The sequence below is a fragment of the Rana temporaria genome, chromosome 4 (assembly GCF_905171775.1).
Source record: "Rana temporaria chromosome 4, aRanTem1.1, whole genome shotgun sequence".
Lineage (NCBI taxonomy): Eukaryota > Metazoa > Chordata > Amphibia > Anura > Ranidae > Rana > Rana temporaria.
In genome coordinates this window covers 129,641,132-129,666,566 of record NC_053492.1, presented here as the reverse complement: position 1 = coordinate 129,666,566, position 25,435 = coordinate 129,641,132, and the positions used below count along the sequence as shown (strand labels likewise).

General features: G+C 44.4%; 1 protein-coding gene across 1 annotated transcript in view; it reads left to right on the top strand.

The window, feature by feature from the left end:
- LOC120936586 (putative serine protease K12H4.7) overlaps positions 1–25,435 on the top strand; it is a 76,522-nt gene that overhangs the window by 5,125 nt on the left and 45,962 nt on the right. The window contains exons 2-5 of the mRNA XM_040349051.1: positions 2,923–3,104; positions 4,556–4,788; positions 6,093–6,228; positions 12,873–12,987. Coding sequence (XP_040204985.1) covers positions 2,923–3,104; positions 4,556–4,788; positions 6,093–6,228; positions 12,873–12,987 — 666 coding nt within the window. The remainder of the gene's footprint in view (positions 1–2,922; positions 3,105–4,555; positions 4,789–6,092; positions 6,229–12,872; positions 12,988–25,435) is intronic.

Below are 25,435 nucleotides of genomic sequence, written 5' to 3'. Positions count from 1 at the left end.
GTGTTGGGTACATGCGGCATGAGGATGCGCAGCGTTTTGAAGGCTCCGATGATGGTACACAAATAGAGGAAGGCAGTAACGTGAGCCCAGAGAGAGGGGGTGCCCAAGAAGGACAGCAATCTGGCAGTCATGTTCCCCTAGCTGCAGCATACTGCCAGGTTTTCTACAGTGATGAGGAGGGAGGGGATGATGGGGTCACTGACTGTACGTGGGTGCTTGATAGGAGAGAGGAGGAGGAGGAGAAGGAGGCACAGGCACATCTCCAATGAGGCAGGATGCCCTCCAGGGGCCAGCTTAAGGGCAGCACACCGACTGCATCACAACGCAGAGCTACGCATGTGCAGGGCGCTGCTGTGTCTCAGCATTATTCCAAAAGTTCTTTGGTGTGGGCCTGCTACGGGGGTAGTGCTACATACTGTACTGTAGATCACAAGTTCTGACTTTGCTGACTGTATTCTCTTTTTTGGGTCAGTGTCTCAGAATATTGAAAACTTGCATTTTCAAAAGAGAGCTGTTAGGAAGCCGACATGGGAACTGCCATTGCTCATATATTTATGAGGATGCCCGTTCTGGTGCTGTTATCTGTATTTTAGCTTCTGTATTTGATAAGTCACTGACCTGTGACAACCATATGTATATCCTCTGTAGCAATAATAATTTGCATAAGCAGACATTTTAGGTATGTATTGTTGGGCTTTAACTTCGCTTTGCAAGCCTTTACTTTATTTATTTTATTTTATAAAAAAGAAAGAAGGGGGAGGGGGAAGACATCAGCTAATGCAAGGTAGTTTTTGAGATTGCCACCAGGGGTCCTGCTTATACAAGAGCAGAAATATATCAATGGCATTGACTCTTAGGCTTCATTTCCATGGACGTTTTTACAGCCACTTTTATGAGCTTAAAAACGGCTCTCCATGTTAGTCTATGGCCTCATGCCCACCATGACGTTTTTGAGCTGTAGATGGCTGAGCTGTTTTTAAGCTGCAAAAAAAAAAAAAAACAGGACCAGTGCATTCTGAAGCTCCAGCGTTGGAGCTGTAAAAACGCCAGATGTTTAAAAAACGCGCAAAAACACTAAATACCGCTGCGTTTTTGAGCTCCAGCTCAAAAATAAATAAATTAATTAATTAAAAAAAAAAAAAAAAACATGGACATTCATTTTTAAAGCTGTAAAGAAGGCTAAACAAAGTGGCTGTAAAAACGTCCATGGAAATTAAGCCTTAAAAGTGTGTGTGTGTGTGTGTGTGTGTGTGTGTGTGTGTGTGTGTTTTTTTTTTTTTTTAATATCTCTGTTGCTCATTTATGTCTTGTAAAAGGTTATCCCCGGTATAGACAGTAGGGTGAAATTCCCCTAATAGAGCACCAGATAGCAGTAAAACCTGATATAAATCCTAACTTTTACCCACTCCATCCAAAACTTTAAAAAGTTTTGAGCATAAATGCACTTTTTAGGACAATGGGATTCCCATAATTCACCATTGATATACGGCTGCCAAAAGTACAACCTACAATATGGTAAAATAACTTGTACCATAGCATTTTAATCAATAGGAATGATGACCTCCCTTAGTAACCAATATTTCCCTCAGCTTTAGCATAAACGTGGTTGATAACTCCTGCCACAATCTGAATGATAACTTTGTACAGGTTATTTCCAAGTGAGGTGGTACTAGACAGAGCAGCACGGGTAGCTCTCACTGCTGGGCAGAAGGAGAGCTATAATTGGTTGTAATTTTGATTAATGTATCTTTGGCAAGCTGTCACTGTTATTTCAGATGTGGGTTGGTGTATTCTTTTAATTGCTTTTTTGTATAAAGATTTCTTACATCTGTTATTAAGCTTCAGTTATGGCAGTGTTTCTCAAACTTTTGTCTTGCGATGCACCAAAAATAAAATGTTTGCAGCACACCTTAAAAAAAGATTTGCAATGCATCCTCACCAGTGCCCATCAATGCATCCTCACCAGTGCCCATCAATGCAGCCTTACAAGTGCCCATCAATGCAGCCGGAGGCAAGGCAAATGGGGTGTATATGGGGGGGGGGAATGTTGGAGTCAGCTAGGGGTGTCAGGGTCTTGCACATGGCAACTCAGTTAAGCAGGTCCTTGCCCTCCTAGGGGGTGATGCTACTGGTCCTGCTGACAGCACCTAGCCCTGCAGTCCAAGCCAGTCACACATTCCTTTGTTTAGCTGTTGTTGTTTTTTTTTTTTTTTTTAACTAATAAAAATAATTGAACAGAAAAAAAATATATATTATGAAGTTATTGTAAACCCTCATCTTGTAAAACAACCTATTGTGTTTAAGACCAACATGAACGTCACAACATAATCCCCCCCCCCCTTTTTTTTTGTGATCATATAATCTCTGTTCCTTCGCTGCATAAAGAGCACAGAGAACTGAGGAAGAAGAAGAAGAAGCGGCAGCAGTACACCAGTCTTTCCAGTGAATGGCTGTGTAAGAGGAAGTGTCTGGATAAGTCTGATCATTGGTTGAGAGCAGGCTGCATTCTCAACTCAGCTAGAGAGCTGACCATGCTGTGCTCTTGTGCCTAGTATGGTCAGTTTTTGATTAAAAAGCAGAGGGACTGGCAGGAGCACCTGGTATTTCACACACAGGAAGCAATACAAAGGGAACAGGATACTTTTTCATACAAGTACATGGTACAGCAGGCACATATCAGGGAGATGAAATATTGTCTTTACATATTCTTTAAATCAACATTTTGGCTACATTTATTGGAGGGAATTTACTAATACTGGAGCAGCTGTACATAACAACCAATCAACTGCTAACTTCAACTTGTTAAGCTTTGAAAATGAAAGCTAGAAGCTGGTTGCCAAAGATGCTCCAGTCTTAGTAAATTCCCCTCATTGTGTGTTCTCAATTGTAAAATGTTAAACCTGTTGCTGTTTTTTTTCTTAGAGATATTACGTGAATGACTCTTTCACAAGTGATGATGGCCCCATTTTCATGATGATTGGAGGTGAAGGAACTGCCAATCCAGCTTGGATGACTCAAGGGACATGGATGACGTATGCTGAGAAAATGCGAGCCCTTTGTTTTCTGCTGGAGCACAGATTTTATGGAAAAAGTCACCCAACAGAGTAAGAATACTGCCTTGTCATTGCTATCCTTCTCTATATCCCTGACTGTAGGTGGGTTCTGCCTGTCATTCATGTGCTGGGTATTCACAATTTTATCTATATTTCAGTGACAGCACGGTAACCTTGCAATGATTTTACCTGTTGGATTGTCAATATACCTCTTCCTCCCAGGCATGCTCCCAGTGTTCTACACACTCCCATGTACACAGGCATGTATAAGGCAGGAGCCACAGGAGAGAGAGTAACTAGCCACTAACCTTATTAGGCAGAGATCACGTACCGTGGCACTTGTCAGCATTTGTAATGGAAAAGCATCAGCTATTGGTGTGAGTACAAGGCAAAGTAATAGTGTTTCCCTTTTTAAAAAGGGGCTTTGGTTTCAGGGGTGGTATTTCGGGGATTTCACATTTTTGTGGGCTTTATTTTTATACTTTTTCATTTTTGGAAGCTGGAAATCAGTGATTACTGCTGTCTTAAAGGTCATGTGCTGAACAGCTGCATAGTAACCACAGGAGCTTGCCCGCTCTACACAGGCACTATTCGAAGAATGCCATGCATTTTTTTTTTTTTCCCCTCAGTGAATGCAAGGCAGACTCTGATTAGATGAGGTGGAGAGGCAGGAAGGTGATGTCACAATCTCCACCTGGTCCAATCAGATCGTCTTGTATTCACGGAGAAAAAATACAAGGCTTTCTGTGAATGTTGTCCGTGGCGAGTGGTGACCACCTGTGTACACTATGCAACAGGAACAATCACACAGAACAGGACCTAGAAGACAGCAGAGATCACCAGAGACTGCTTCAGTGACTTCCAGCTTCCACAGATATACCTGTGGGATCCCCGTGTGGGGGGGGGGGGGTTTCGTCCATAGACACGAATGCCGGACTCGGCCCCGGCGCCCGCATCATTAGATTTGATTGACAGAAGTGGGAGCCAATGGCTGCGCTGCTATCAATCTATCCAAACCAATGCCGGGACCCCGTGGAGAGAAGGGCGGCGCATCTCCGCCGAGGAGATAAGGGGGGACTGGGGGGGGTCGGTGACTACCAGGTGTTTTTTCACCTTAATGCATAGGATGCGTTGGGGTGAAAAAGCACAAGCGTTTACCATCCCTTTTAGTGGTTAAGCTGAGTGTAATATGAGACTTGCGTGGAGGTAAAGGACAAACCCTCTCTACACAATCTCATAAGGAATATATGCAGAGCTGAGGCTGTTAATCTCCTGCTATGTGCTGTGGGTACAGGGGCATCTCATGAGATTGCGTCGGCACAGACTGTCAGAATTGGCTCTTGCAGATAGCAGAGGAATGACAGAAATCGCACTAGGTAATTTGGAGTAAGGCAAGTAGATACTATGGAGTGATGCTTGGTTAATTTTTTTTAATTCAGGGGTCTACAACCACTATAAACTACTTTTTGTCTGCTAGTCACATCCACCTTTTCTTCTTGTAGGAATATGAGTGTGGACAATCTCCATTATCTGACCAGTCAACAAGCTTTGGCAGACCTTGCCCACTTTCAGGTAGTGATGACTGAAAAACTTGGATTAGGTAGCAGGAAATGGATTGTATTCGGTGGATCATATCCTGGGTGTCTTGCAGCATGGTACCGATTAAAGTTTCCTCACTTGGCCTATGCAGCTGTAGCCAGCAGTGCCCCTATACAAGCTGTGTTGAATTTTTCTGGTAAGAAACTAAAGAATTACAATTTTGTGTGGTGTGTGTGTGTGTGTGTTTTTTTTTTTTTTTTTAATGAAATAAAATCTGAAGTGTATCCTGGGGGTGAGATGGATGGCACCAGCAATATGCAAGAATATATAAATCTTCACCAGCACATCACTGTGTACAATTTTTTTATTTATTTTTTTTCTCAGAGAGAAGATCTTGCAATATTTCTTCTAATTTTTTATTTATTTATTTTATTTTTTATCATGAATTGCTACTCCAGGTGAACATAGTCCTCAATGCTTGGCAGTCTATGAAATTTCGGGTGTCATTTTGTACTCGGGTCAGAAAGTGAAAGGTTTCATTGGTTAGAGCAGAAAATCGAAAGACGTATTTCCTTCAGTTCTTTTTTTTGAGTCAAAATGCAGATGGCATTTGTTCCCAACCAACTAAACTGGCAAATGCATAGATAACATGTAGCAAACCGTTTACAGCTGCGTAGATCATTTAGCAAGTCTTGCCTTCTGCCCTCTAGTAAACATCACAATGCAGTTCTTTTCTGATTGCACCCCAACTGCTGAAAAGGCAGTCCTTCTGGAAGGTGTTTTTTTTTTTTAACTTTTAGCTGGTGTATGGCAATTTGGTATAAACGCATGTTTCAGACAATTTCACAATTTTTGGAGCTGCAAAGTACTGTTTAATATTTATAAAGTCATGAAAGAAAAAAGCTTAGAATTTATTGGCTAACTAAATAATTTGAAAATTATAAGCTTTTAGAATATGTGAGGGCACTTTTGGGGTTATTTTCTAAAGGCAAATCTACTTTTTGCACTACAAAGGCACAGTACACTTGAAATTGCACTTGGAAGTGCAGTCGCTGTAGATCCAAGGGGGACATGCAAGGGGAAAAAAAAAAACAGCATTTTAGCTTGCACATGATTGTATAATAAAATCAGCGGAGCTTCTTCTCATTTCAGATCTACTCCTCAGATTTACAGCGACTGCACTTGTAGTGCAAAGTGGATATGCCTTTTGTATATAACCACCTTTTGTGTTTGAAAGTGCAAGCTTTTGACATATAATCTATTGAGAGGGTCAGTTAATTGTATCTCCTTAACTTTATACCATTTGAAAAAGTATCTAGGGTCTGTTTAGCCCCTGTTGGAGAAATGTTCCCACCCTTTACAAGGACAGGAAGGGGTGGGTAAATCTTCCAACAGGGGCATTGAGAGCAATAAAGACCTGACAGTTCTTGCTCCTTCTCGCTGTATAGAAAACAAACAACCTATTTTGGCTATTATTAACTTTCCATTATTGATTTGCAGAATACCTTGATGTGGTGCAGTCATCGTTGGCTAGAAATCACTCTGACTGCCCCAAGACAATTAAAATGGCTTCAGATTCATTAATCGAGCTTCTGGCCCACAAAGAGAACTACGAGAAAATCACACGTGATTTCAAGTAAGTGGCTTTTGTGTAGATTCGTTTTTAGGCCCCATGCATACGAGACGCTGATAAACGCGTGTTCAGAGGCAGTTGGACACTTTTTTCAACTGCCCCTGAACACATTCAATGTTATCCTATGTGTCCATGCACACAGTCTCGTTTATTGCCGTTTTTAGGCAGTTGCGTTTAACCTCGTTTTTCCAGAAGCAAAAAAATGAATTCAGACGCAAAAGTTTTCCACGTTTCAGACGCAAAACGCGGTACCAGTGTTTTGACGCAATTTCGTTTATAGGCGTTTTTAAAGGTGACCTATTTTTTTTTTTTTTTTACATTAGAAATCTCAAAAATGATGGCAAATGATAAAAAAAATATAAAAAAACTAATTGCTTGCATTGTGGACAATCCACAACTTGTGGCCAGTGGACAAATCCACAACTTGTGCCAGGTGACGTGGCCAGTGGACAATCCACAACTTGTGGCAGGTGATGTGGCCAGTTGACGTGGCCAGTGGACAATCCACAACTTGTGGCAGGTGACGTGGCCAGGTGACGTGGACAATCCACAACTTGTGGCAGGCGATGTGGCCAGGTGACATGGCCAGTGGACAATCCACAACTTGTGGCAGGTGACGTGGACAATCCACAACTTGTGACGTGGCCAGTGGAAACTACACAACTTGTGGCAGATGACATGGCCAGGTAACGTGGCAAGTGGACAATTCACAAGTTGTGGCAGGTGACGTGGCAAGTGGACAATCCACAGCTTGTGGCAGGTGATGTGGCAAGTGACATGCTAAATACAAATCCACTGCTGCTCTCTCAGCTGCTACTCACTCTGGTCTCACAAAATGTCTGAAATGGTTAAATAATACTGTTATTTTGAGCTTAGGGAGGGTCTTATGTTTCTTAGTTAAACGCTTATAAACTAAAACGCAGCGAAAATCGTGGCAAAACGGGCGTTTTTAAACGCTGGTTTTAGCCTTTAAAAACGTGTGTTCAGCAGAGTTTGCACCGGCGTCCCGTGTGCATGGGACCTTACTCTTATTGTTTACAGTAGACAACCTGTGAATGAACAGCTTTGCATCTGTGAATTGCAATATGGTAAGAAAACTAACCTTTTAAAATGGTCCTCTGCTTTTAACTGTGTTCAAAGTTTAAGGATGCATTCACACCTGCGATGCACCTGGCCTATGATTAGATGCGAGAACCCCAGCTGGGGGGCTCTCACAATGAGTTGTATTGGCTGTGAGCGCTGATTGGATGCTGGCTTTCCAGCATGTCTTTGACAAAAGCTGTCTGTTAAAGCGGCTTCTGTTGGAAAAACAGCTGTACACAATGGCCAAATGTCAGATGGTTCCTGTTGAACTGACTGATATCCAGCCTGTGTGTATCCAGGCTTAATTTTGTTGAATTAAAGGCAGTGTATAAGCTAATTAAATACATAAAAACAAAAACAATGGCAATTAAAACAATAGTGTAGGTTTGCTATTAGACTGTGCCTTCAAAGTTTTTTTTTTTATTTATTTTTTTATTTATTATTAATAAGATTTTTTTTTAATTTTTTATCGTTATTAAAAAAAAAAAAAAAAAAAAAAAGTTTTATTGTTCTTTAGGAAAATAAAACAGCAGAACTTACAAATATGGCAGGTACAAATATGGCAATCTGACATTGGGAGGATTAAAATTGTAGCAACGTCTAGCAAGCGTTAGAAACCTGGAGGGAGGGCCCTCCTTTGAACTTTGGCATCACATAGACTAACAGAGTCTCAAGTAGGATATGTAGCGTACAGTACCTTCGTCACAGATGCCTTGTTTAACTTTCCATAGTCACAAGTTAAATACACACGGAAAAGTGGGAGGGGAAGAGAGAAGAGAACAGAGAGAGAAGGGTAGGTGGGAAAACCGGAAGGACCAGATGAACAAGACGGGAAGGGGGAGAGAAATGTGGCAAAATACCTCTGTTTCGACCGCCGGGTCAGAACCGATCCTCCCGAGAACGCCACCGATCCCATACACTGTCTCACAGTTTGGCCGTCATTTTTTCCATTATCTCTACATCTTTGACCCTGGCATAAAGGGCCTCCTGCGATGGGGGTGCATTTCTCTTCCAGTTGAGGGCAATTTAGCACCTTGCCGTCGTGAGAACGTGCCTATGCAGTTTTTTTTGTAGGGTTTAGCTATCTTTGGTTGGGAGAGACCCAACAAGAAGAGTTTTGGGGTCCAAGGTATGGGTGTCTCAAAGAGGCGAGTCAGTAGCTGTTGCGTTGAGGTCCAGAACGGGACTATCAAGGGGCACGTCCAATAGATGTGGAAGAGCGTACCTCTGGCTCGTTGGCAACGCCAGCAGTGATCAGAGGTGGAGGGATAGAGTTTATGGAGTACGTCCAGGGTCAGGTACCAAAAAAAGAGAATCTTGTAGGAATTCTCCTTTTATAAAGGGTAAACATGGAGCTCTTAGCAGCCTGACTCCAGACCACCCTCCAAGCGTCCCCCGGGATCTCCTCTCCCAACTCCTTCTCCCAAACAGAGCATATAAGCATGTTTGCCTTGGACCTGCATGGAGTGCTTGTTCAGGATCTGGTATATGTCAGAGATCAATCCCCTACGTGAGCGGCCTTCTAGTATAATGCATTCAAATGGGGAAGGCGCAGAGAATTGCAGGCGTGGTGCTATAGCTTGGGAGTAGTGGCGAATCTGTAGGTAGCTGTAAAACACTTGTCTAGGAAGGTCATGTTGGGATTGGAGCTTGGAGAACAGAAGCAGCGTACAGGACCTGGGGTCCACCAAGTGTCCAAAATGGAACAGATTCTGCGAGGCCCAGGGCCACGACATTTGGTGGGTAAGACTAGCCGGCACTTCAGGGTTGTACAGCAACGCGGTCATCAGAGAGCATTCAGATTTAAGCTCGCATTCACGGGATAGCTTTCGCCATAACTTTTGGAGCTGGGACATAGACCCTAATAATCGACCAGGCTCTAACTTCACATTTGCGTTCCAGAGGAGACTGTTCGGGTGAATGGGTGCCAACCAAATTTTCTCTATCTCTGTCCACTTGTTGTACGACCTCTGAGGGGAACCAGGAGACTATTGATCGCAATTAGGCCGCCTGGTAATACCTAACCAGGTCAGGAAACGCCAGGCCCCCATCCGTGCGGGCCACCGTCAGGACCGAGCGCGAGACCCTGTGTCGCCCATAGTTCCATACATAGCGCAGTAGGTCGGCCTGAAGTTTACGTAGATGACTATAGGGGATGGGAATAGGTATGGTTTGGAACAGGTATAAATGTTTTAGGGAGGATGACCATTTTTACGAATGGAATGCGCCCCAAGAGAGAAATTTGTTGGGTCTTCCATTTTTGGAGTAATTCCCTAATGAATTTGTAGAGGGGAGGGAAGTTGGATTGGTATAGGGAGTCAAAGGACAGGGTGAGGTTAACCCCAAGGTATTTCAGGCTTTTACACTCCCAGTTGTATAGGGACTCTGACCGTAAGTGGAGCACTTCATTCTCCGAGACATTAAGCGGGAGGGCCATAGATTTTGAGGTATTTGTTTTGTAGCCTGAGAGTTCGCTGTATTTATCGAGTTCGGCATGCAGGTTGGGCAGCGAAATGTTGTATCGCTCGCATTAAAAAGGTCCCATAAACCCCATATGGTGCAAAGTAACGAGCATGAACGGCCAGCCAACGCGGTCAAACACCTTTTCCGCGTCCAAACTCAGGGCTTCTGTATTGTCTCTATTGGCCACATCGATTAGCTCTATGATCTTTCTTTTGTTGTCGCCTGCTTGGCGGAGGGGGACGAAGCCCACCTGGTCTTTATGGATCATAGAGGGTAGTATCGCAGTCAGACGTATCGAGAGGAGATTCGTGAACATTTTAAGGTCTGTGTTTAATAGAGCTATTGGCCTATAACTGGCGTATGAAGAAGGGTCTTTGTCCGGTTTAGGGATCAGAGTCAGGTGGGAGCGCTGCATGTCAGTCGAGATGGGGGTCAGTGGGGGAGGAAAGTTTTTTATTTATTTTTTATTATTTTTTTATTTTTTTTTGTAGTATTCGTAAGGCAGTCTGGTCCAGGGGATTTGTGGGTAGGTAGGTCCTTTTATCGCTATCGTGAGCTCCTCTCTGGTGATGAGGGCGTTAAGTGCAAGTAGGTCTGACTCCGGCAGACGGAGAATTCCCGCCTGCTCCAGATATTGTGTCATCTTGTCCAAGAGGTCAGGCTATGTGGTATTTCCGTTTTGTTGTATAAGTCAGTGGTAGAAGTCCGCAAATGCGTTCGCTATATCCTAAGGGTGTGACACCTTTTTTTAACGCATACTGTAGACAGGTTAATTGGTTTTCTGCAAGCTGGTCGGTAAGTAGGCTTGGTTTTTCCCTGGGCATTCCCCAGGTTTTTGTTGTTATGTGACACCAGGCCACCTGATCTGTTTTTAACTTTGTGCGGGGTGGCGGATAACGTACGATCAGCCAGTTTCCTGGCCAACAAGGCCTTGCGCCTTATTTCCCTTGTCATAATATAGCTGCTTCAATCCAATCAATGCCTTCTCTACCTGTCCCATCGCAAGCTCCCTAAGCGTGGACCGGAGGGATATGATTCGCTTGAGGAGTGTTAAGGATGGGGAGCATTGCAACCGGGCTTCTAGGGCTCTAAGTTGCATTTCCGCCTGCAGCTTGGCGGCTTCGGCATCCTTTCTGAAGCGCTGAGTAGAGGGCGAGGCATCGACCCCCTTATGGACAGACCAAAGAGTGGCAAGGGACACGTCTGAGGTGTCATTTTCGTCAAAGTAGTGTTTAAGTGTAGATTCTAATTCACTTTGAGAGGGGGCGTGTTGTAATAAAAAGTCGTTCAATTGCCAGTTATACGGTCTACGCAGGGGGATGCCGAGATTCAGCGTTATTGTAATGGGGGCGTGATCGGACCAGGATATGGGGAGTATTTGTGGCGAGTTAGTAATACGAAGCGCGTTGTTGTTGACAAACAGTCTATGCGCGAATGGGTGTGATGAGGGGCCAAGTAGAAAGTGTACCGGCGATCGCCTGGGTGGAGAGCCCTCCATGCATCAAATAGAGCATGTTTCCTTGTTAGTTGGCGGAAGAGTTTAGAGTCCCTCAGGGCTCGGGATTGGGAGGCCCTGGGGCTCACCACCAGACGATCATAGGCCACAGATTGTGAGAGATTAAAGTCTCCCCCCCGACTATGAGAAAGTTGTGGGTAGTTCGGGACAGGCGAGTGAGAACCTTCACCAAGAAGGGATGCTGGCGAGTGTTTGGGGCATGCAGGACGCATAAAGTGACATTATGCGCCTGCCACAGACCACGGAGGATAATGTAGTGACCTTGCGGATCTAGATAAGTGGCTGAGCAGGTGAAAGGGTATCCCTTTTTTAACAAGATGGCGAAGCCCGCTCTTGCGTGGATTAAAGGGTTGGAATAATCAGCTTGGTGTGAATGGGGATGAGGTATCGGGGGCTGCTGGAGGTAGTGCTCCGCTGGCTCAGAGGAGCTCGGGGGGTAGGCGGCTGTGGAGGGTCCCAGGGTTCAGACCAGCTTGTGGCGTGGTCCCCCCTCTGTGGTGGGGCTTGTGCACATGCCATTTCAGCATAGGAGGAGGGGGGTCCCGGCGTGGCTCGTGGAGGCACTGGTGTCCCAGGATCTTGTTGGCCTTTTAAGCCTTAGGGGAGGTAGGGGCCGGCCTGTCTGGGTATGAAGGGGTGGGGGAGAGAGGGCTGACCTCCTGTAGGCCGGGGTCGGATGCTGTTCGGAGCAGTCTGGGGTAGGCATCCGTGCACTGTGTGCTGGGGGATAGATGCTGGATGTAGGCCGCGGTGAAGTGAAGAATGGAGTGTTAGACTGCAGCAGGGGGCCCATCCCCATCTGGGGGGGGGGTGTGCAGGCCTTGGCGGAGGAGCTCCGGAGCTGGGAGGTAGCCTCTCCGTACATGGTCATGGAGGAGGTGCCCTAGAACAAAGGAGCTGGAGAAGCAGTCGGTACGCATGTCCGGGTAGATTCTTCATCAAGGACTCAGGGCAGGAGAAGTTTGGTGAGTGAGACACAGTGGATATTTGGAGGAGGCATGCCAGGGGAACTGGGTGCAAGGCCAAAGGAGAGACTGTGGGGTTTTGTGGCAAATCGCTGTGGCCTGAGGGCACAGGGTTTGCAAGAAGGACTGACTCGGATCAGTAGTCCACCGACCATTTAATTCTGCTAAGTTTTTGGGCAATCAGCAAAGTCCAGCAACCACCAGGGATTATTCAGAGTGATCCCTGGTGCAGCCTAAAGGTGATGGGGCGGAAAGGCTAACATTGGGACAGTGAGGTTTTTTGTGCAGGAGGAGAAGAGTCCTGGGCGTAAGTCTGCAGGAGATTGTGCAGAGGAGGAAGTTAAGTGAGACTGTCAATGTTAAAGTCCATAATTTTTTCTACACAAAACTGATTCAATAATTCTTCAGTAAATATGGCAAGTGTGATCCATTCTATGGGAATCCCATACCCTTTTCCCCAACCAAGTTATGTCCCCCCAAATAAACAAAAGCAAATGACTGTACTGGAGAGTGATGTATGATGGTCTGGCAGCAGGGTGAACATGGTGGATGATAGTAACTAGAAGCAACCATCCGCTACATTATATATGAGTGTTTGTTTTTTGTTTTTCTTCACGAAGCCTGTGCAAACCATTGGAAATCAACTCAAAAATGGACATGGCCTTTTTCCTTGATACCACAGCTGAATACATTATGGATGTTGTTCAGTATAACAATGACAATCGAGAGTTTGAGGTAAGATTTTCATTAGACAGCTCTGTAGTTAAGTGATTATAATATTGGACAAAGCGTAACAACATTTTTAGTACTAAAAGTGCAATATGAATAATTTTATTTACCTTTTTTACTTTGTTTATTTTTTACTTTTATAATACATGTACTGTTTCAAAAGAGAACATATTTTGGCCTCTAGCATATAACAAAGCCTGCCCAAAGCAGTGCAGATCGGACAACAAATCCAAAGGTGACTTCTAACCAACCAATGATATAGTTAGAAACGCTAATACCTGCCGATTTAGTTACTTTTAACAGCTCCTCAAGTTATGTCCAGTCTTGTTAGGTTTTTCTATTTATGAGTTTTATGTTAATCAGGGGTCACATACACTATATTACCAAAAGTATTGGGACACCTGCCAGAAGTTTTTATTGTGCCAATTGTTATACATCAAAGGTTACATTAAAAAGAAAAAAATATTTTTGTTATCGGCAGGCATGTAGAATACAAATGAAAAGAATAAGATTACAGCTCAACGTAAAATTCAACGTCATAAGTCGTAAAAAAAAAGGGGAGTGTTACGGTATTAATATTATACCGCCACAAACCCATGACCAACTACTTATGTGTTTTTGTAGGATAACACGTCACAAAAGGCATATGATGATAAAATAGTGCGTGATAACAGAAAGAAAACTTTTGACAACAATAGCAACCATCCATGCTGAGTAGGCAGGATCTAGCCAGCCAACCCAACATAGAATAACATGGTCCTCCTCATCCCACCTGCTCATGAAGAAATTTCCTCCCCAAGGTCAATGAGTGCCTATAGAGGTTATACTTAACAACCGTGAGATTTGTCTTGCCATAAAGGAATGGTACTTACGATTTGCATTTCTATGCTACGTCATCTGCTCCCTGACAAGAATGTAGTTAACTTGGTCTAGAAAAGACAAAAGAAAGGAGGGTGCACCGACCTAGTGTGATACTGTATAAAAGGGTTTTATTAAATGTATTAAAACAATGGTTATACTCACAAAATGAGTTGTATAACACGCTTTGGAAAATAGTGCAGCTGGTACACCAACGCCAGACAAACACGGTGACAACATGGATCAAGTCGTATCTGACCAGTGGTATGGCTGACGCGTTTCAGGGGCGCACCCCTTTCCTCAGAGCCTTGGTGGTCTATAGTTGCTCCCTCATGATAAAACCTTTGGATATTTATACACACATGGACATGTGCGGAGGTGCCCGGACCATAGGCCTCCCCCCACTTATCAGACCCGCCCATCTCCCCTTTGGCCACTCCTATTTCGTAGGGTGTGGTTGTTTTAGTCATATTAATTCCCATGATTCTGAGGAGGGCTGCAAGTCCATTGAATATACCCTGTATTTGGATCACGTTACCCTATAGCAGGAGATACCAGAGCGCAGGAGAATTTTCTGTTTGTTAACTTGGTCTACCCATTGTTTTTTAGTGGGCACACGTGGAGAATGCTAGAATCTGGCCACTAACTTGCGGGTTATATAGAGTAGTCTGATCACTGCCATATTAATGGGGGGTGTATATTTTTCTTCATCAATAGCTCCTAGTAAGCAGAATGAAAGGTCCAATAGGACCCTAACCTGGAATACTGTAGAGATGGCTTTGGCAATTTACCTCCCCCAATAACGGTGCAATTTGGGACAGTGCCATATCAGGTGGATTAGAGAGCCTTCCTCCCTATTACATTTGTGACACATAGAAGAATCCCTCCTACCCCAGTGATGTAATTGGATGGGTGTGTGATAAGCCCTGTGTAGTAAAAATAAATGAGATAACCTGTGCGACTGTGAGACCCATGTCATCGGTCCAGATTGCAAACACAACTCCCAGGTATCGTCATCTATCTTCCATAGGTCCTGTGTCCATCCCCTCCTACATGGCAAAGTTGCTGGGTCTTGTAAGGCTGATAGTAGGCATGAGTCGATATGGAATATCGGGCCCTTTTTCTCTAGTCCGTAGAAGATATCCCTTGGGCTTGGAGAGCATGTTTCAACTGAAGGTACTTGTAAAATTGTTGTCTAGGTAGATTGAATTCTGCCTAAAGGTCCATAAATGATTTCAGTATATTCTGATTCTATAACTGGGAAATGTTGCAAATGCCAGCTAGTTTCCACGACTGAAAACCCTCCAATTTATGTACCTCCGCCAGATTCAGATCGTGCCATAATGGGGTAACGGCTAGAAATCATAAGGTCCCCAAACTGTTTTTAACTGTGTGGCCCAGAGTTTTTTTTAAAGAGAATAATGGTGGGTGCTGTTTGTGGCAAATTGGGTAAGCCGGCCTCCAAACCTGCTAAAGTGGAACCGTCAGCGCTCCAGTCTGCAATAGGCCATTGATCGGGTCGGATTCAGTTGGTAACCCGAAGCCACTCAAGTGTTGTAGCTGGGAGGCATACAAATACAGCTTGGGATTAGGCACCGCAGCCCCTCCCCGGTCCTTACCATACTGCAGTGTGGAGAGACGAATCCTAGCTACTTGTTTTTTCCATATAAAGGACCTGAATAAGGTATTAATGCAAGTGAAACATATGCATGGTATCCACTAAGGGGAGTTGTGCATAATGTGCAGCAATTGGGGGCACCATACCATTTTAATTAGGTTTATCCTACCAATTACTGACGGTGGCAACTTACACCAAGTGTTGCAGGCCATTTGGAGTCTTTTCAAAAGGGGGAGTAAAGTCTCCTCTAAGTATTTTGATGGGTTAGTAGACACCTGCATTCCCAGATATTTGAATGAGGAGACTAATTTAAGGGACTCTGCAGCAACCGGCAACAAAACTGTTGGATTATCTAAGGGTAAAAGAACCGATTTGTTAGTTGATGGAGAATCCTGACAAAGAGCCAACACACTGAATAACTGACATTGCATTAGTGGGAGGGACCTATCTGCATCCCCCAGGTAAAGAAGGGTGTCGTCGGCGTAAACAGAGATTTTTTTCCTGCACCCGATTCCCTGTTGAAGCCCACAATAGATGGGGAGGACCGGATGGTAGCCACCAGTAGTTCCAGGGCAAACACAAACAGGGGTGACAGTGGGCACCCCTGTCGCGTGCCCCTAAAAAAGGTAAAAGGGTCAGTGAGATCTCCATTTATACGTAGCCTCGCAGTGGGAGCCACATACAACAACTTCACCCAGGCAATAAATTTATCTCTTAGCCCAAAGCCATTCGACACGGTCTAATGTTAGGATGACTCTGTTGCCCAGATTGTCCACAGGCAGCTGGAGGTTAAGAAATAGTCGTCTGATGTTTAGGGCTGTGGACCTAGAGGGAATGAACCCAGATTGATCCTTATGAACAATTTTGTGAATGACTTTAGCCAGCCTGGTAGCTAGGACCCTGGCCAGTAACTTCACATCTGTCGTTAATAACAAGATGGGCTTAGATGGGATTACCACTTCATTCATAGATGGGAGTAGACTTCCCCGCTCCAGGGCATCAAAAAAGAGCTCTCAATTGTGGCATCAAAGTTTCAGCGTACCTCCTGTAAACCTCCGCCGGCAAGCCATCCGCCACTGGAGACTTGCCGAGAGAGGAAAGTGCCTGAGCCTCCATTAGCTCCAACAGTGAGAGGGGCATTCAGTGAGTGAGTGAAAAACTTATATAGCACAACACTTGCGAACTGAATCGCCTCTGGGCGCATTCAGTAGCTCTACATCCGAGGTCGGGAGTTGAGGGACCTGGCTATTGTCAAGAAAAGACCTAATTTCAGTCAATGTTGGTGAGACTTTTGAGGAATATACATCGGCATAGAAATCCCTGAACGTAGCTTGGATACCAAAGTGAGAGGAAAACCGAGCTCCCGAGGGGTCAGTAATTGTCTCTATATATAAGGATCCCCTCTGCGATTTCGCCATCAGTGCTAGCCTATGGCCTGTATTTTTTTTTTTTCCCCTTCTCAAAAAAAATCTGTTGAAGAAAGAACCTCTTGTTTTCAGCTTTGGTTAAAACCATATTCTTAGCTTTATACTGAGCCTCATGCCATGCCCTTTCGGTTTGTTCAGAGGGGGAATCAACGAACACTGACTCGGCCCTCTCAACCTCCCACAGCACAGATTGTTCCCATGAACCAGTCCTGGTCTTGATGGCATTAATTGTCTTGATAGATTGGCCTCTTAGAAAGGCCTTAATTTTCCAGAAAATTCCAGGGCTAGCTGATGATTTGTTTAGTTTGATAAATGTGGAAAGCGAGTTGTGTATGGGATTGGGGCTAGGAAATGGCGACAACCAGAATGGATTAATTTTCCAATAAGTCCACTTGACTATGCCAGAAGTGAGAATTTGGAAACACAAGAGAGAATGGTCGGAGACAGTTCTTGCCTCGTAGCGTGAGAAGGACACGAAGGGGAGCATCAAATCATTGCCCAGACCAAGATCGATTCTAGAGAGCCCACCATGAGTGACATGAATAACATTTAACCCCTGGGTGTCTGAGTCTCCAAATATCCTTTAAGCCCAGCTCCGATAAAAGCAGAGCAAAAGGAGGTTGCGCCCTTCCCAGAACACTCTGATGGAGCCCTAGAATATTTGTCCTGGTCTGCATCCAAATAGTTATTAAAATCTCCAACAATGAGTGCAGGCATGCCGGGGTGGTGTGCCCAAAAATGTGCCAAAAGTTTGACAACTTCCACTGAGAAAGGGGGAGGGATATCAATTTTCACTAATACAGTCTTCTCTAGACCGTCCAGGGTACACAAAAAAAAAATTATAACGACAATGCTGGTCAATGAGCGAGGTTGAGCATGTAAAGCAGGGGTGCCCAACCAGTGGCCCGCGGGGCTCTCTGATGTGGCCCGCGACCTCCTGCTCTGGGATGGTGGTTTGGCAAGCTTAGATCCCAGGTCACCAAACCGCCATTCCAGAGCATCAGTGTTGTGAATGAGACCGGTAGTAGAGAAAGCAAGCAGCTGCTTCCTGTATAACACCAGCTCCTGTCACATTCGATAACAAATACACTCTGCTTGGGACAGCAACAGCCGGGGAAATCTCAATAGAAGACTGTTATTAAAGGTAAGTTTATTACTGAATTTTAAATGGGCATATCTGGTCTGCAGTGGTTACTAGGCTGCTTTTAAACTAATCCGCATTGCTTTCAGAGCCCACCCAGTTGTGTGACCACAGCAAATACATTTTCGCTATTATCACACTAAAGTTCCTCCCCGCCAGTCAGGAGGCAGGTCTGCGAGACCTGTTTCCTGATTGGCCAAGGCGTCAGGCTATCCTATTGGATGCCTAGCACTTAGGTGGAAGACACATGGCAGAGGAAGCTGGCGGAGCGTACACCGGAGCAGCTGCGGCTGCTGCCCACACTCCAGGAGAGGGCACCACAGCACCATCACAGAAGCTGGTATGTGCCGGTCCAGACAGCCCGCAGGGGGGGGGGTGATTGTTTGCTGCCCCCCAAAGAAGAACCCACCAGCCGCCACTGCATCTATGTTCATTTACCCTTGCTTACCTCCAATCTGATCTGCTAAAAAAAAAAAATCTGTCCCCTTTCATCTGGGAAAATTGCATTTGAGGGCCCATAGAATAGCATGTGCTGTGTCCGTGTCTGTTCCGCATATGCAGCGTGGACACAGACCTGTCATCCTCCCATTCCACCAATTTTGGCCCGCGACCGGTTACCAAGTCGCTTCAGTGGCCCTCACTCTTCAAAAGGTTGGGCACCCCTGATGTAAAGGGTACATTCGGACAAATTAACACATTGAGTCCTCTGGAGTAGGAGGAGAAAACTGAGTGGAACTGTGTGCCAAATACACAGGTCAAAAACGGAGATGCCTGGTGTGGGGACTTGTGAGTCTCCTGGAGACGCATGTGGAATACAGCCAACCATTTCACTCTGTCTCCCAAACCTCGTACGTTCCAGCTTGTAATCACATTATGTTTAGCCATGGGGTTTTAACACAAAAACATACCATAACAAACAGACACATATCAGCGGGCCAGATTTGATGGAGGTACGGGTAGTGTATGGATAACATGGTAGGGCAAGTATATGAATTCACACATGATCCCATGAGGCATGGGACAGTTCACGACCGTGGAGGCAGTTCCTGTAGAGAAAAAGATTAGGTAGGTAGAGAACCCTGGGACCAACGGGGTCCAAGTTAATAACAAAAAAATACCTGTGATGTCCATGAGGTACTAGCAACTAGTGGGCCACATTCAGTAGCTGGCATTGAAGAGCCAAAGGCCCAATTGGTATTGAGATGACTTGTGAAAACAGTCATCCGCCTTTGCAGGATCAACATAAGAAAACTGACCAATCTCTCAATTGTAGAAGACTGTCATAACGAAAAGGGTATAAATCAATAAAAATCAGGTTGCTCTTCGTCATCTAAAAAGCTCATCTCGACTGGAGCGCTCCTCCCTATCCAGCCACTGCATTGCCAAGGTATGTTTTTCAAAAAAAGCACTTCATCTCTGGCAACCACTTGCAAGCGGGCAGGGTAGGGCATGGTGTACTTCAATTCCAGTGAGCGAAGCCATTTTTTAACATCATTGGGGTGGATTCAAGAAGCAATTGCGCCTGTGTAACCATAGGTTACACAGCGCAATTGCTTACTTGCCCCGGCGTAACGAGTGCTCCTGATTCAGGAACCTCGTTACGCCGACTGCAGCCTAAGATCTGCGCGGCATAAGGCTCTTATGCCCGCATATCTTAGGCTGCATTCTTGCGATGGCCGCTAGGTGGCGTTCCCGTTGTGCTCAGCGTATAGTATGCAAATTGCATACTAACACCGATTCACAACGTTGCGCGAGCCCTGCGTACGCAATTTACGTCGTTTCCGTACAGCGTTTTTTGCGTAAGGCTGCCCCTGCTATTAGCAGGGGCAGCCAATGTTGCGTATACCCGTCGTTCCCGCGTCGCGAAATTTGAATTTTACGTAGTTTGCGTAAGTGATTCGTGCTGGACGCCATTCACGTTCACTTTGAAGCAAATGACGTCCTTGGGACGTCATTTGCCGCAATGCATGTCGGGAACGTTTCCCGACGGAGCATGCGCTCTACGATCGGCGCGGGAACGCGCCTAATTTAAATGATTCCCGCCCCCTACGGGATCATTTAACTTGCGCCGGGCATTTTGCCGGCGCACCCGCGCAATTTACGGAGCTTCTGCTCCGTGAATCGAGGGCAGCGCAAAAAAATTGCGGGGGCGCAGGGCAAAATCGTTGCCCTGCGCCTCCGTAATAAATGCGCAAATCTACTTGAATCCGGCCCATTGACGGGGGCCCTTTGTTTTTGCATCTCCTGAAGAGTCTGACAGTAACACATTCCCTGTCCTAGGGCGACCATAATAGTTTATTGTACTCAATCTATAATGGTTGTCAAGCAACTTTGTAGGAGAGAAAAAATGTTTTAGCAATACAGAACAGCTTTCCTCTCCTCATCTCAATAGCCTTGGGGGAGGTGTTTTGTAGTCCACAAAAGTAAACAGGGCTGATAACAGTGTAGCAAAGGCATAGTGGTTTTCTGCCAGAATCAACAAGTATGTTTTTGCATTTATCAAACAGATCTAAAATCTTTCAATACTATAAATTGCAGATTAAAAGGGACCAAACAAGATGTTTGTTGTTGGGGTTTATACATGGCAGATTACTATTGCTATCAGATTTCCTCACTGATGGAAACATGGGTTCTTTCTTAGGGGGTATTAATATTGCATTGTCTACTCTACCCTGTTATGTGTCCAAGAATTGGACTAAAAAACACTAATCGCAAGCTTCTGCAGTAGCTAGTAACTTTTTTAATGATGGAAGAGAAGATGGAGGTTCCACCTGAAAGTTATTTTTATCTTAGTGGACCTTTAATAGAAGAGTGATTATGGTATATGTTCTCATGAATCTGCAAAAAATATAAAAAGGAGTGAAAATCTGACTGCATGCACTCGCCACAGGTAGGTTTTCTGCACAATCACACGGAAAGCCACCTATGCTGCACAAAGGATTACAGGACTGAAACATTAAAAGAAGAATATTGATGTCGCCATTGGCAGCCTGGTCATGAATATGCCTATCACTCTAGCTACTATAATTTGAATCGCTATAAAGATCGGACATACTGACTTTATTTGCAGCATACTAGTTTTAGGTCAGTGACTCGGAAGGTGAAATGAAGATGGGGACAGCAAGTTGCTAGCATTTTCAGAAGGTGGTCAGCAATGGTAGCCAGTGCATTTCTTTCATGGCTGGCCTTCTCATTACATGAGGATTGTATTTTCCATTGCTACCCCTAGATGTCCTCTGCATCCTGTTAGAATGCTAATGCTGAAGGTTTGTTATGCTGGTAAAACTTTTCAATATGATCTTTTTAAAGCATATCTTGAGCTTAAAACTTAAACTCTAAACTAACGGTTACTAACTGTAGACTCCTGTGTGTTAGCTTAGGTGCTGGTGATTTTCATGCAGTCTTCCCAATAGCCTCCTGGTAAACATGAGTGTAAGGGGGCTTGTAATTGGCTGATGTTTTGAGCCAGCTAGAACAACAACGCACCTACTTAAAACCCTAAACCTCCGCCATATTGTGCCCAACTCCTTGCCTTCCCATGACATCCCTGACAATTGGCCTTCATGGTTTGAAGAAAGGAATGTCCACACAAAATTATAGTTGCTGCACTTTACTGATGTTACTTTAAGAATGGCATTTACAGTCACATAGACAAGCTATCCAGGGTCACTTGACAGTACTTTGTCAATCACATATAGTGAATGATCGGCAGCAGTCACATGTGATAGCAGCATATAACACTTTAAACTTAAGCCATCTTCCATGTATACAGTCTCTCTCCTTTCCAGGGTCATTAGTACTCACGCAGCGGGCTCTCTGCCTTAAGCTATCTTGTGTCCAGCTCACAACTGGTGGTTAAAGAGTGTCTACAAAATCAGAAACAATGGCTTAGAAAAAAAGCTCAACTCCGCTTTGGGGACCCGATGTTGTAAGCCATCTGGTCTAGGTGCTCTTATTCATTTTATTTATATGTGTAGCGTCTTACTTTTTAGCTGGCGCTGCTTTTAAATTTAGAGTGTAGTCTGAGAGTTGGTTGACACAGACCGTATGATTTTTTTTTTTTGTTTTCAAATTTTGGGCCTCTGTTCTAGCCATGGCTATACTGTGAGTGACCACTATTGTTGTCTGGGGTGCCGTTACCACCCCAGGCCAAGGGTGGCAGCAGTCAGGTCAAGGTTTTTTGGGTGCTCCCCTTTGGGCAGCCAATCAGTGGGGGTTGATCGTCTCGCTGTGCATGCTGGGGAGGAGTATTTAAGGGACAGACACCATTGGACCGGGTCATCGATCGCTGGTCTGTTGTCCCACCACCCCCATGAGTGGCCCTCCTGGCCGGGGGTGCGTGTTCATGTGTTCCTGGCCCTGGGACCACGTTGGTCTGGGGTTGTGATCTACAAAGTAGGCCCGGTAGTCAGACTAGGTCTATGTTTGCAGAGTGTTCCTGTGCTGTTCGTCCTGGAGGGAGGAATCCACTCGATGAAGAACCTGTTTTGGAGAGCACCGAGCACGAGGCTGGTATCTCAGGAGAGGCCTTGAACTTCATCGAAGGACGCACCATTACTGAAAGGCTGAATGATGGTCGTCTGTCAGTTTAAGTTTACAAGAAGTTAATCGGGAGAGATCCGAGTGCTGAATCCTGTGTTGAGAGGATTTTGGACCGAACATACCTCCATCTGTGGGAAGGTCTGTGGCAGAGGCTTTACCAATTTCCGTGCACCATTCTGGCTTCTAGGCTAGTGAGAGAGGCCTATCCGGGTGCATAATACCCACTCTGGCTAGAGTGGCGACAAAAGCTGTGTTGCTGGAAGCAGGAGTGTTTCTGGACAGAAGTTGTGCACCTGAACCTATTACCTGTTACCCTTCCACCTCTTCAACTACTTATTTACTTATTTTATTCCTTTACCAAGTTCAGCAAATAAATCAAAGAAAAAGAAGTGTGGACATTGAAACTTTTTCTCAACTCTCATCTGATACCCTAGACGGCGAGGAAATAGAGGTAACATGCCGCCCAAAACAAACCAGCAGCTCCTCCCTCACCTGTTGAGTAATGTCAGCTGACAGTAGGCTAAAGATGTCACTCAGCCAATCCGGGCTCAGGAAAGATCAAGACTATATGGTTGGTATCCGCCCAGAAGCCTGGACCAACATCCACTGAGAGCCGGAGCCAGCCCCTCCACCCCCTCCACAGTCCAGTGCTCCAGTGAGTGCTGGAGGGGAGAACAGAGAGCTGGTGACTGGCAGTCACAGCTCTCGGCTCAGAACATAGAGGAAAAACTGAACAATCGGTGATGTTTGTTCGCTCTGTTCTCACTGCAGAGCCGACTGGGGACAGATGCAGCATCAGATCCACCTAGGTGAGTATAAATGTTTTATTTATTTTTTAAAACCCAAAACTTCTCTTTTAAATGAAATCATGTTATAGTCACTCCTACCAAGATGTTCTTTTTATATGAACGTTAGTAACGAGCATGGTTTGAGATGGACAGGTCCAGCAGAGCATCATTCCAGCTTTGGCCTCCTATGAACTGTATTGTCGTGTAATAGGTTTTTACATTTCTGCCCCTTTACCGTTCTAGCAGTGCCAGTAAATTTTAGGGTAGGTAAAATCCCCCATTAATTATCACTGCCCCAGTCCTTGCAGCCTTTGTAATAACTTTTAAAGGAAATCAAAATCGCACATAACGGACTAGGTAAGGTGTCTGCTTTTACCCTCACTGCACTCCGACCAGTGCCCTGATCCAAGAAAAGCTCAGTACTTCCAGGTATGGGGTACACATGCATCAAGCTTATTCCTCCAAAGATGCAGTGCTTGGGCATCAAATAAACACCCCCAGAGTCACTTGGAGGATGAGACTCCACGGTGTATGCAGATACATAGGTCAGTGATGACCTGTTTTTAGGAATTCGGACTGCATTATAAGAATATGTAGACCATAAAATGTGAACTTCCTGACAACTTTAGGTAACTGAATTGCTACGCAAACACACAAAGGGAAGTGCAGAAGAGGCTTCATAGGCAGAAATATAAGTGTTTCCAAAGGTGCTCTGGATGAAAGCTAAAGTAGTACTTGGCCTTCAGGGTATCTACACTAACAAACTATCCCTGCAGCTAATTAAATTACAGTTCCTGGATGATTAAAATTTACTAAGAGTCCCATGAATGCATATATAAAATGATGATGACCTCCATGACAAATGCAGAATCTCAAGAGGAAGATTAGGGTTTTTTTGTGTTCCCACTATGGAAAGGAATGTATTTGTTTAGTTAGATGTTAGAATGAGAATACTGAATATGACGTCTTTATTTCTCTTGAGTACAACAGAAGAGAAAACTTTAAAACTTTATTGAAGGGAACATCTGTATGCAATTACACATTTGGGTTAGTTGTATAATAGACAAGATAATTGTTCTGAGTATAAGGAACTGTGGATCATGTTCTCTTATCTAAACCTAGGTAGCAATGCACAACTTGCCAAACAAATTCCAAAAAAGATGTTCCATGATAAACTTGTGTGATGTAAAATTAAATGTGTGTGTATATAATAGGGTATATTAAGCTATTTTATAAAGGAGATAAGTTGGCACTCCGCATAGAAATTGGTGTAATTCTAGGTATTTTATTACGCATTGTGCATTTAAAAGAATAGAACCAATATTTTATTATGTGTTATTTCCACTTTCTCTTGTCTACAAATTTTATACAATTCTTAAATGAAGGCAGAAGGCTTCAATGTGTAAAATGTACATATTGACCAGTGTAGTAATTTTTGTGATGGCATATAAATATATATTGTTGGTCCCACTCAATGGCTATAAATCTACATTTTGACTTTTGGAACCCTTAATTATAGCTCCCATTATTGAAATACACCTATGCTAATATAAAAAAAGTTAAAGTGTTTGTAACCCATAAATAGATCCTGTTACTTTTTAAAACATGTTTTACAGCACAGTGCTTGTGCTGTGTAATTTGGCCCCCTCTATCTCCCAAAATACCTGGCTGATCCTGCCTCGTTCTGCCCTCCCCCTGTAAACTGACCACAGTTTATCATGGCTGCTGAGCCCAGACACCGTGGTCAGTTTATGTGCCTCCATCATCCGCAGCTCTCCTGTGTACTCCTCTGTCCTGATACTCCCCTCTCTGATAGAATAACAGTGTAAAGTCTCTCCATTTCCCTCTGTTAGATAATGCCAAGTTTCCCAGTGTGTGTAATTTTTACACACACACACACAGTTGTGCTCATAAGTTTACCTACCCTGGCAGAATTTGATTTCTTGGCAATTTTTCAGAGAATGTGAATGAGAGCACGAAAACTTTTCTTTCACTCATGGTTAGTGTTTGGCTGAAGCCATTTATTATCAATCAACTGTGTTAAACTACCCAAATGACCCTGATCAAAAGTTTACATACC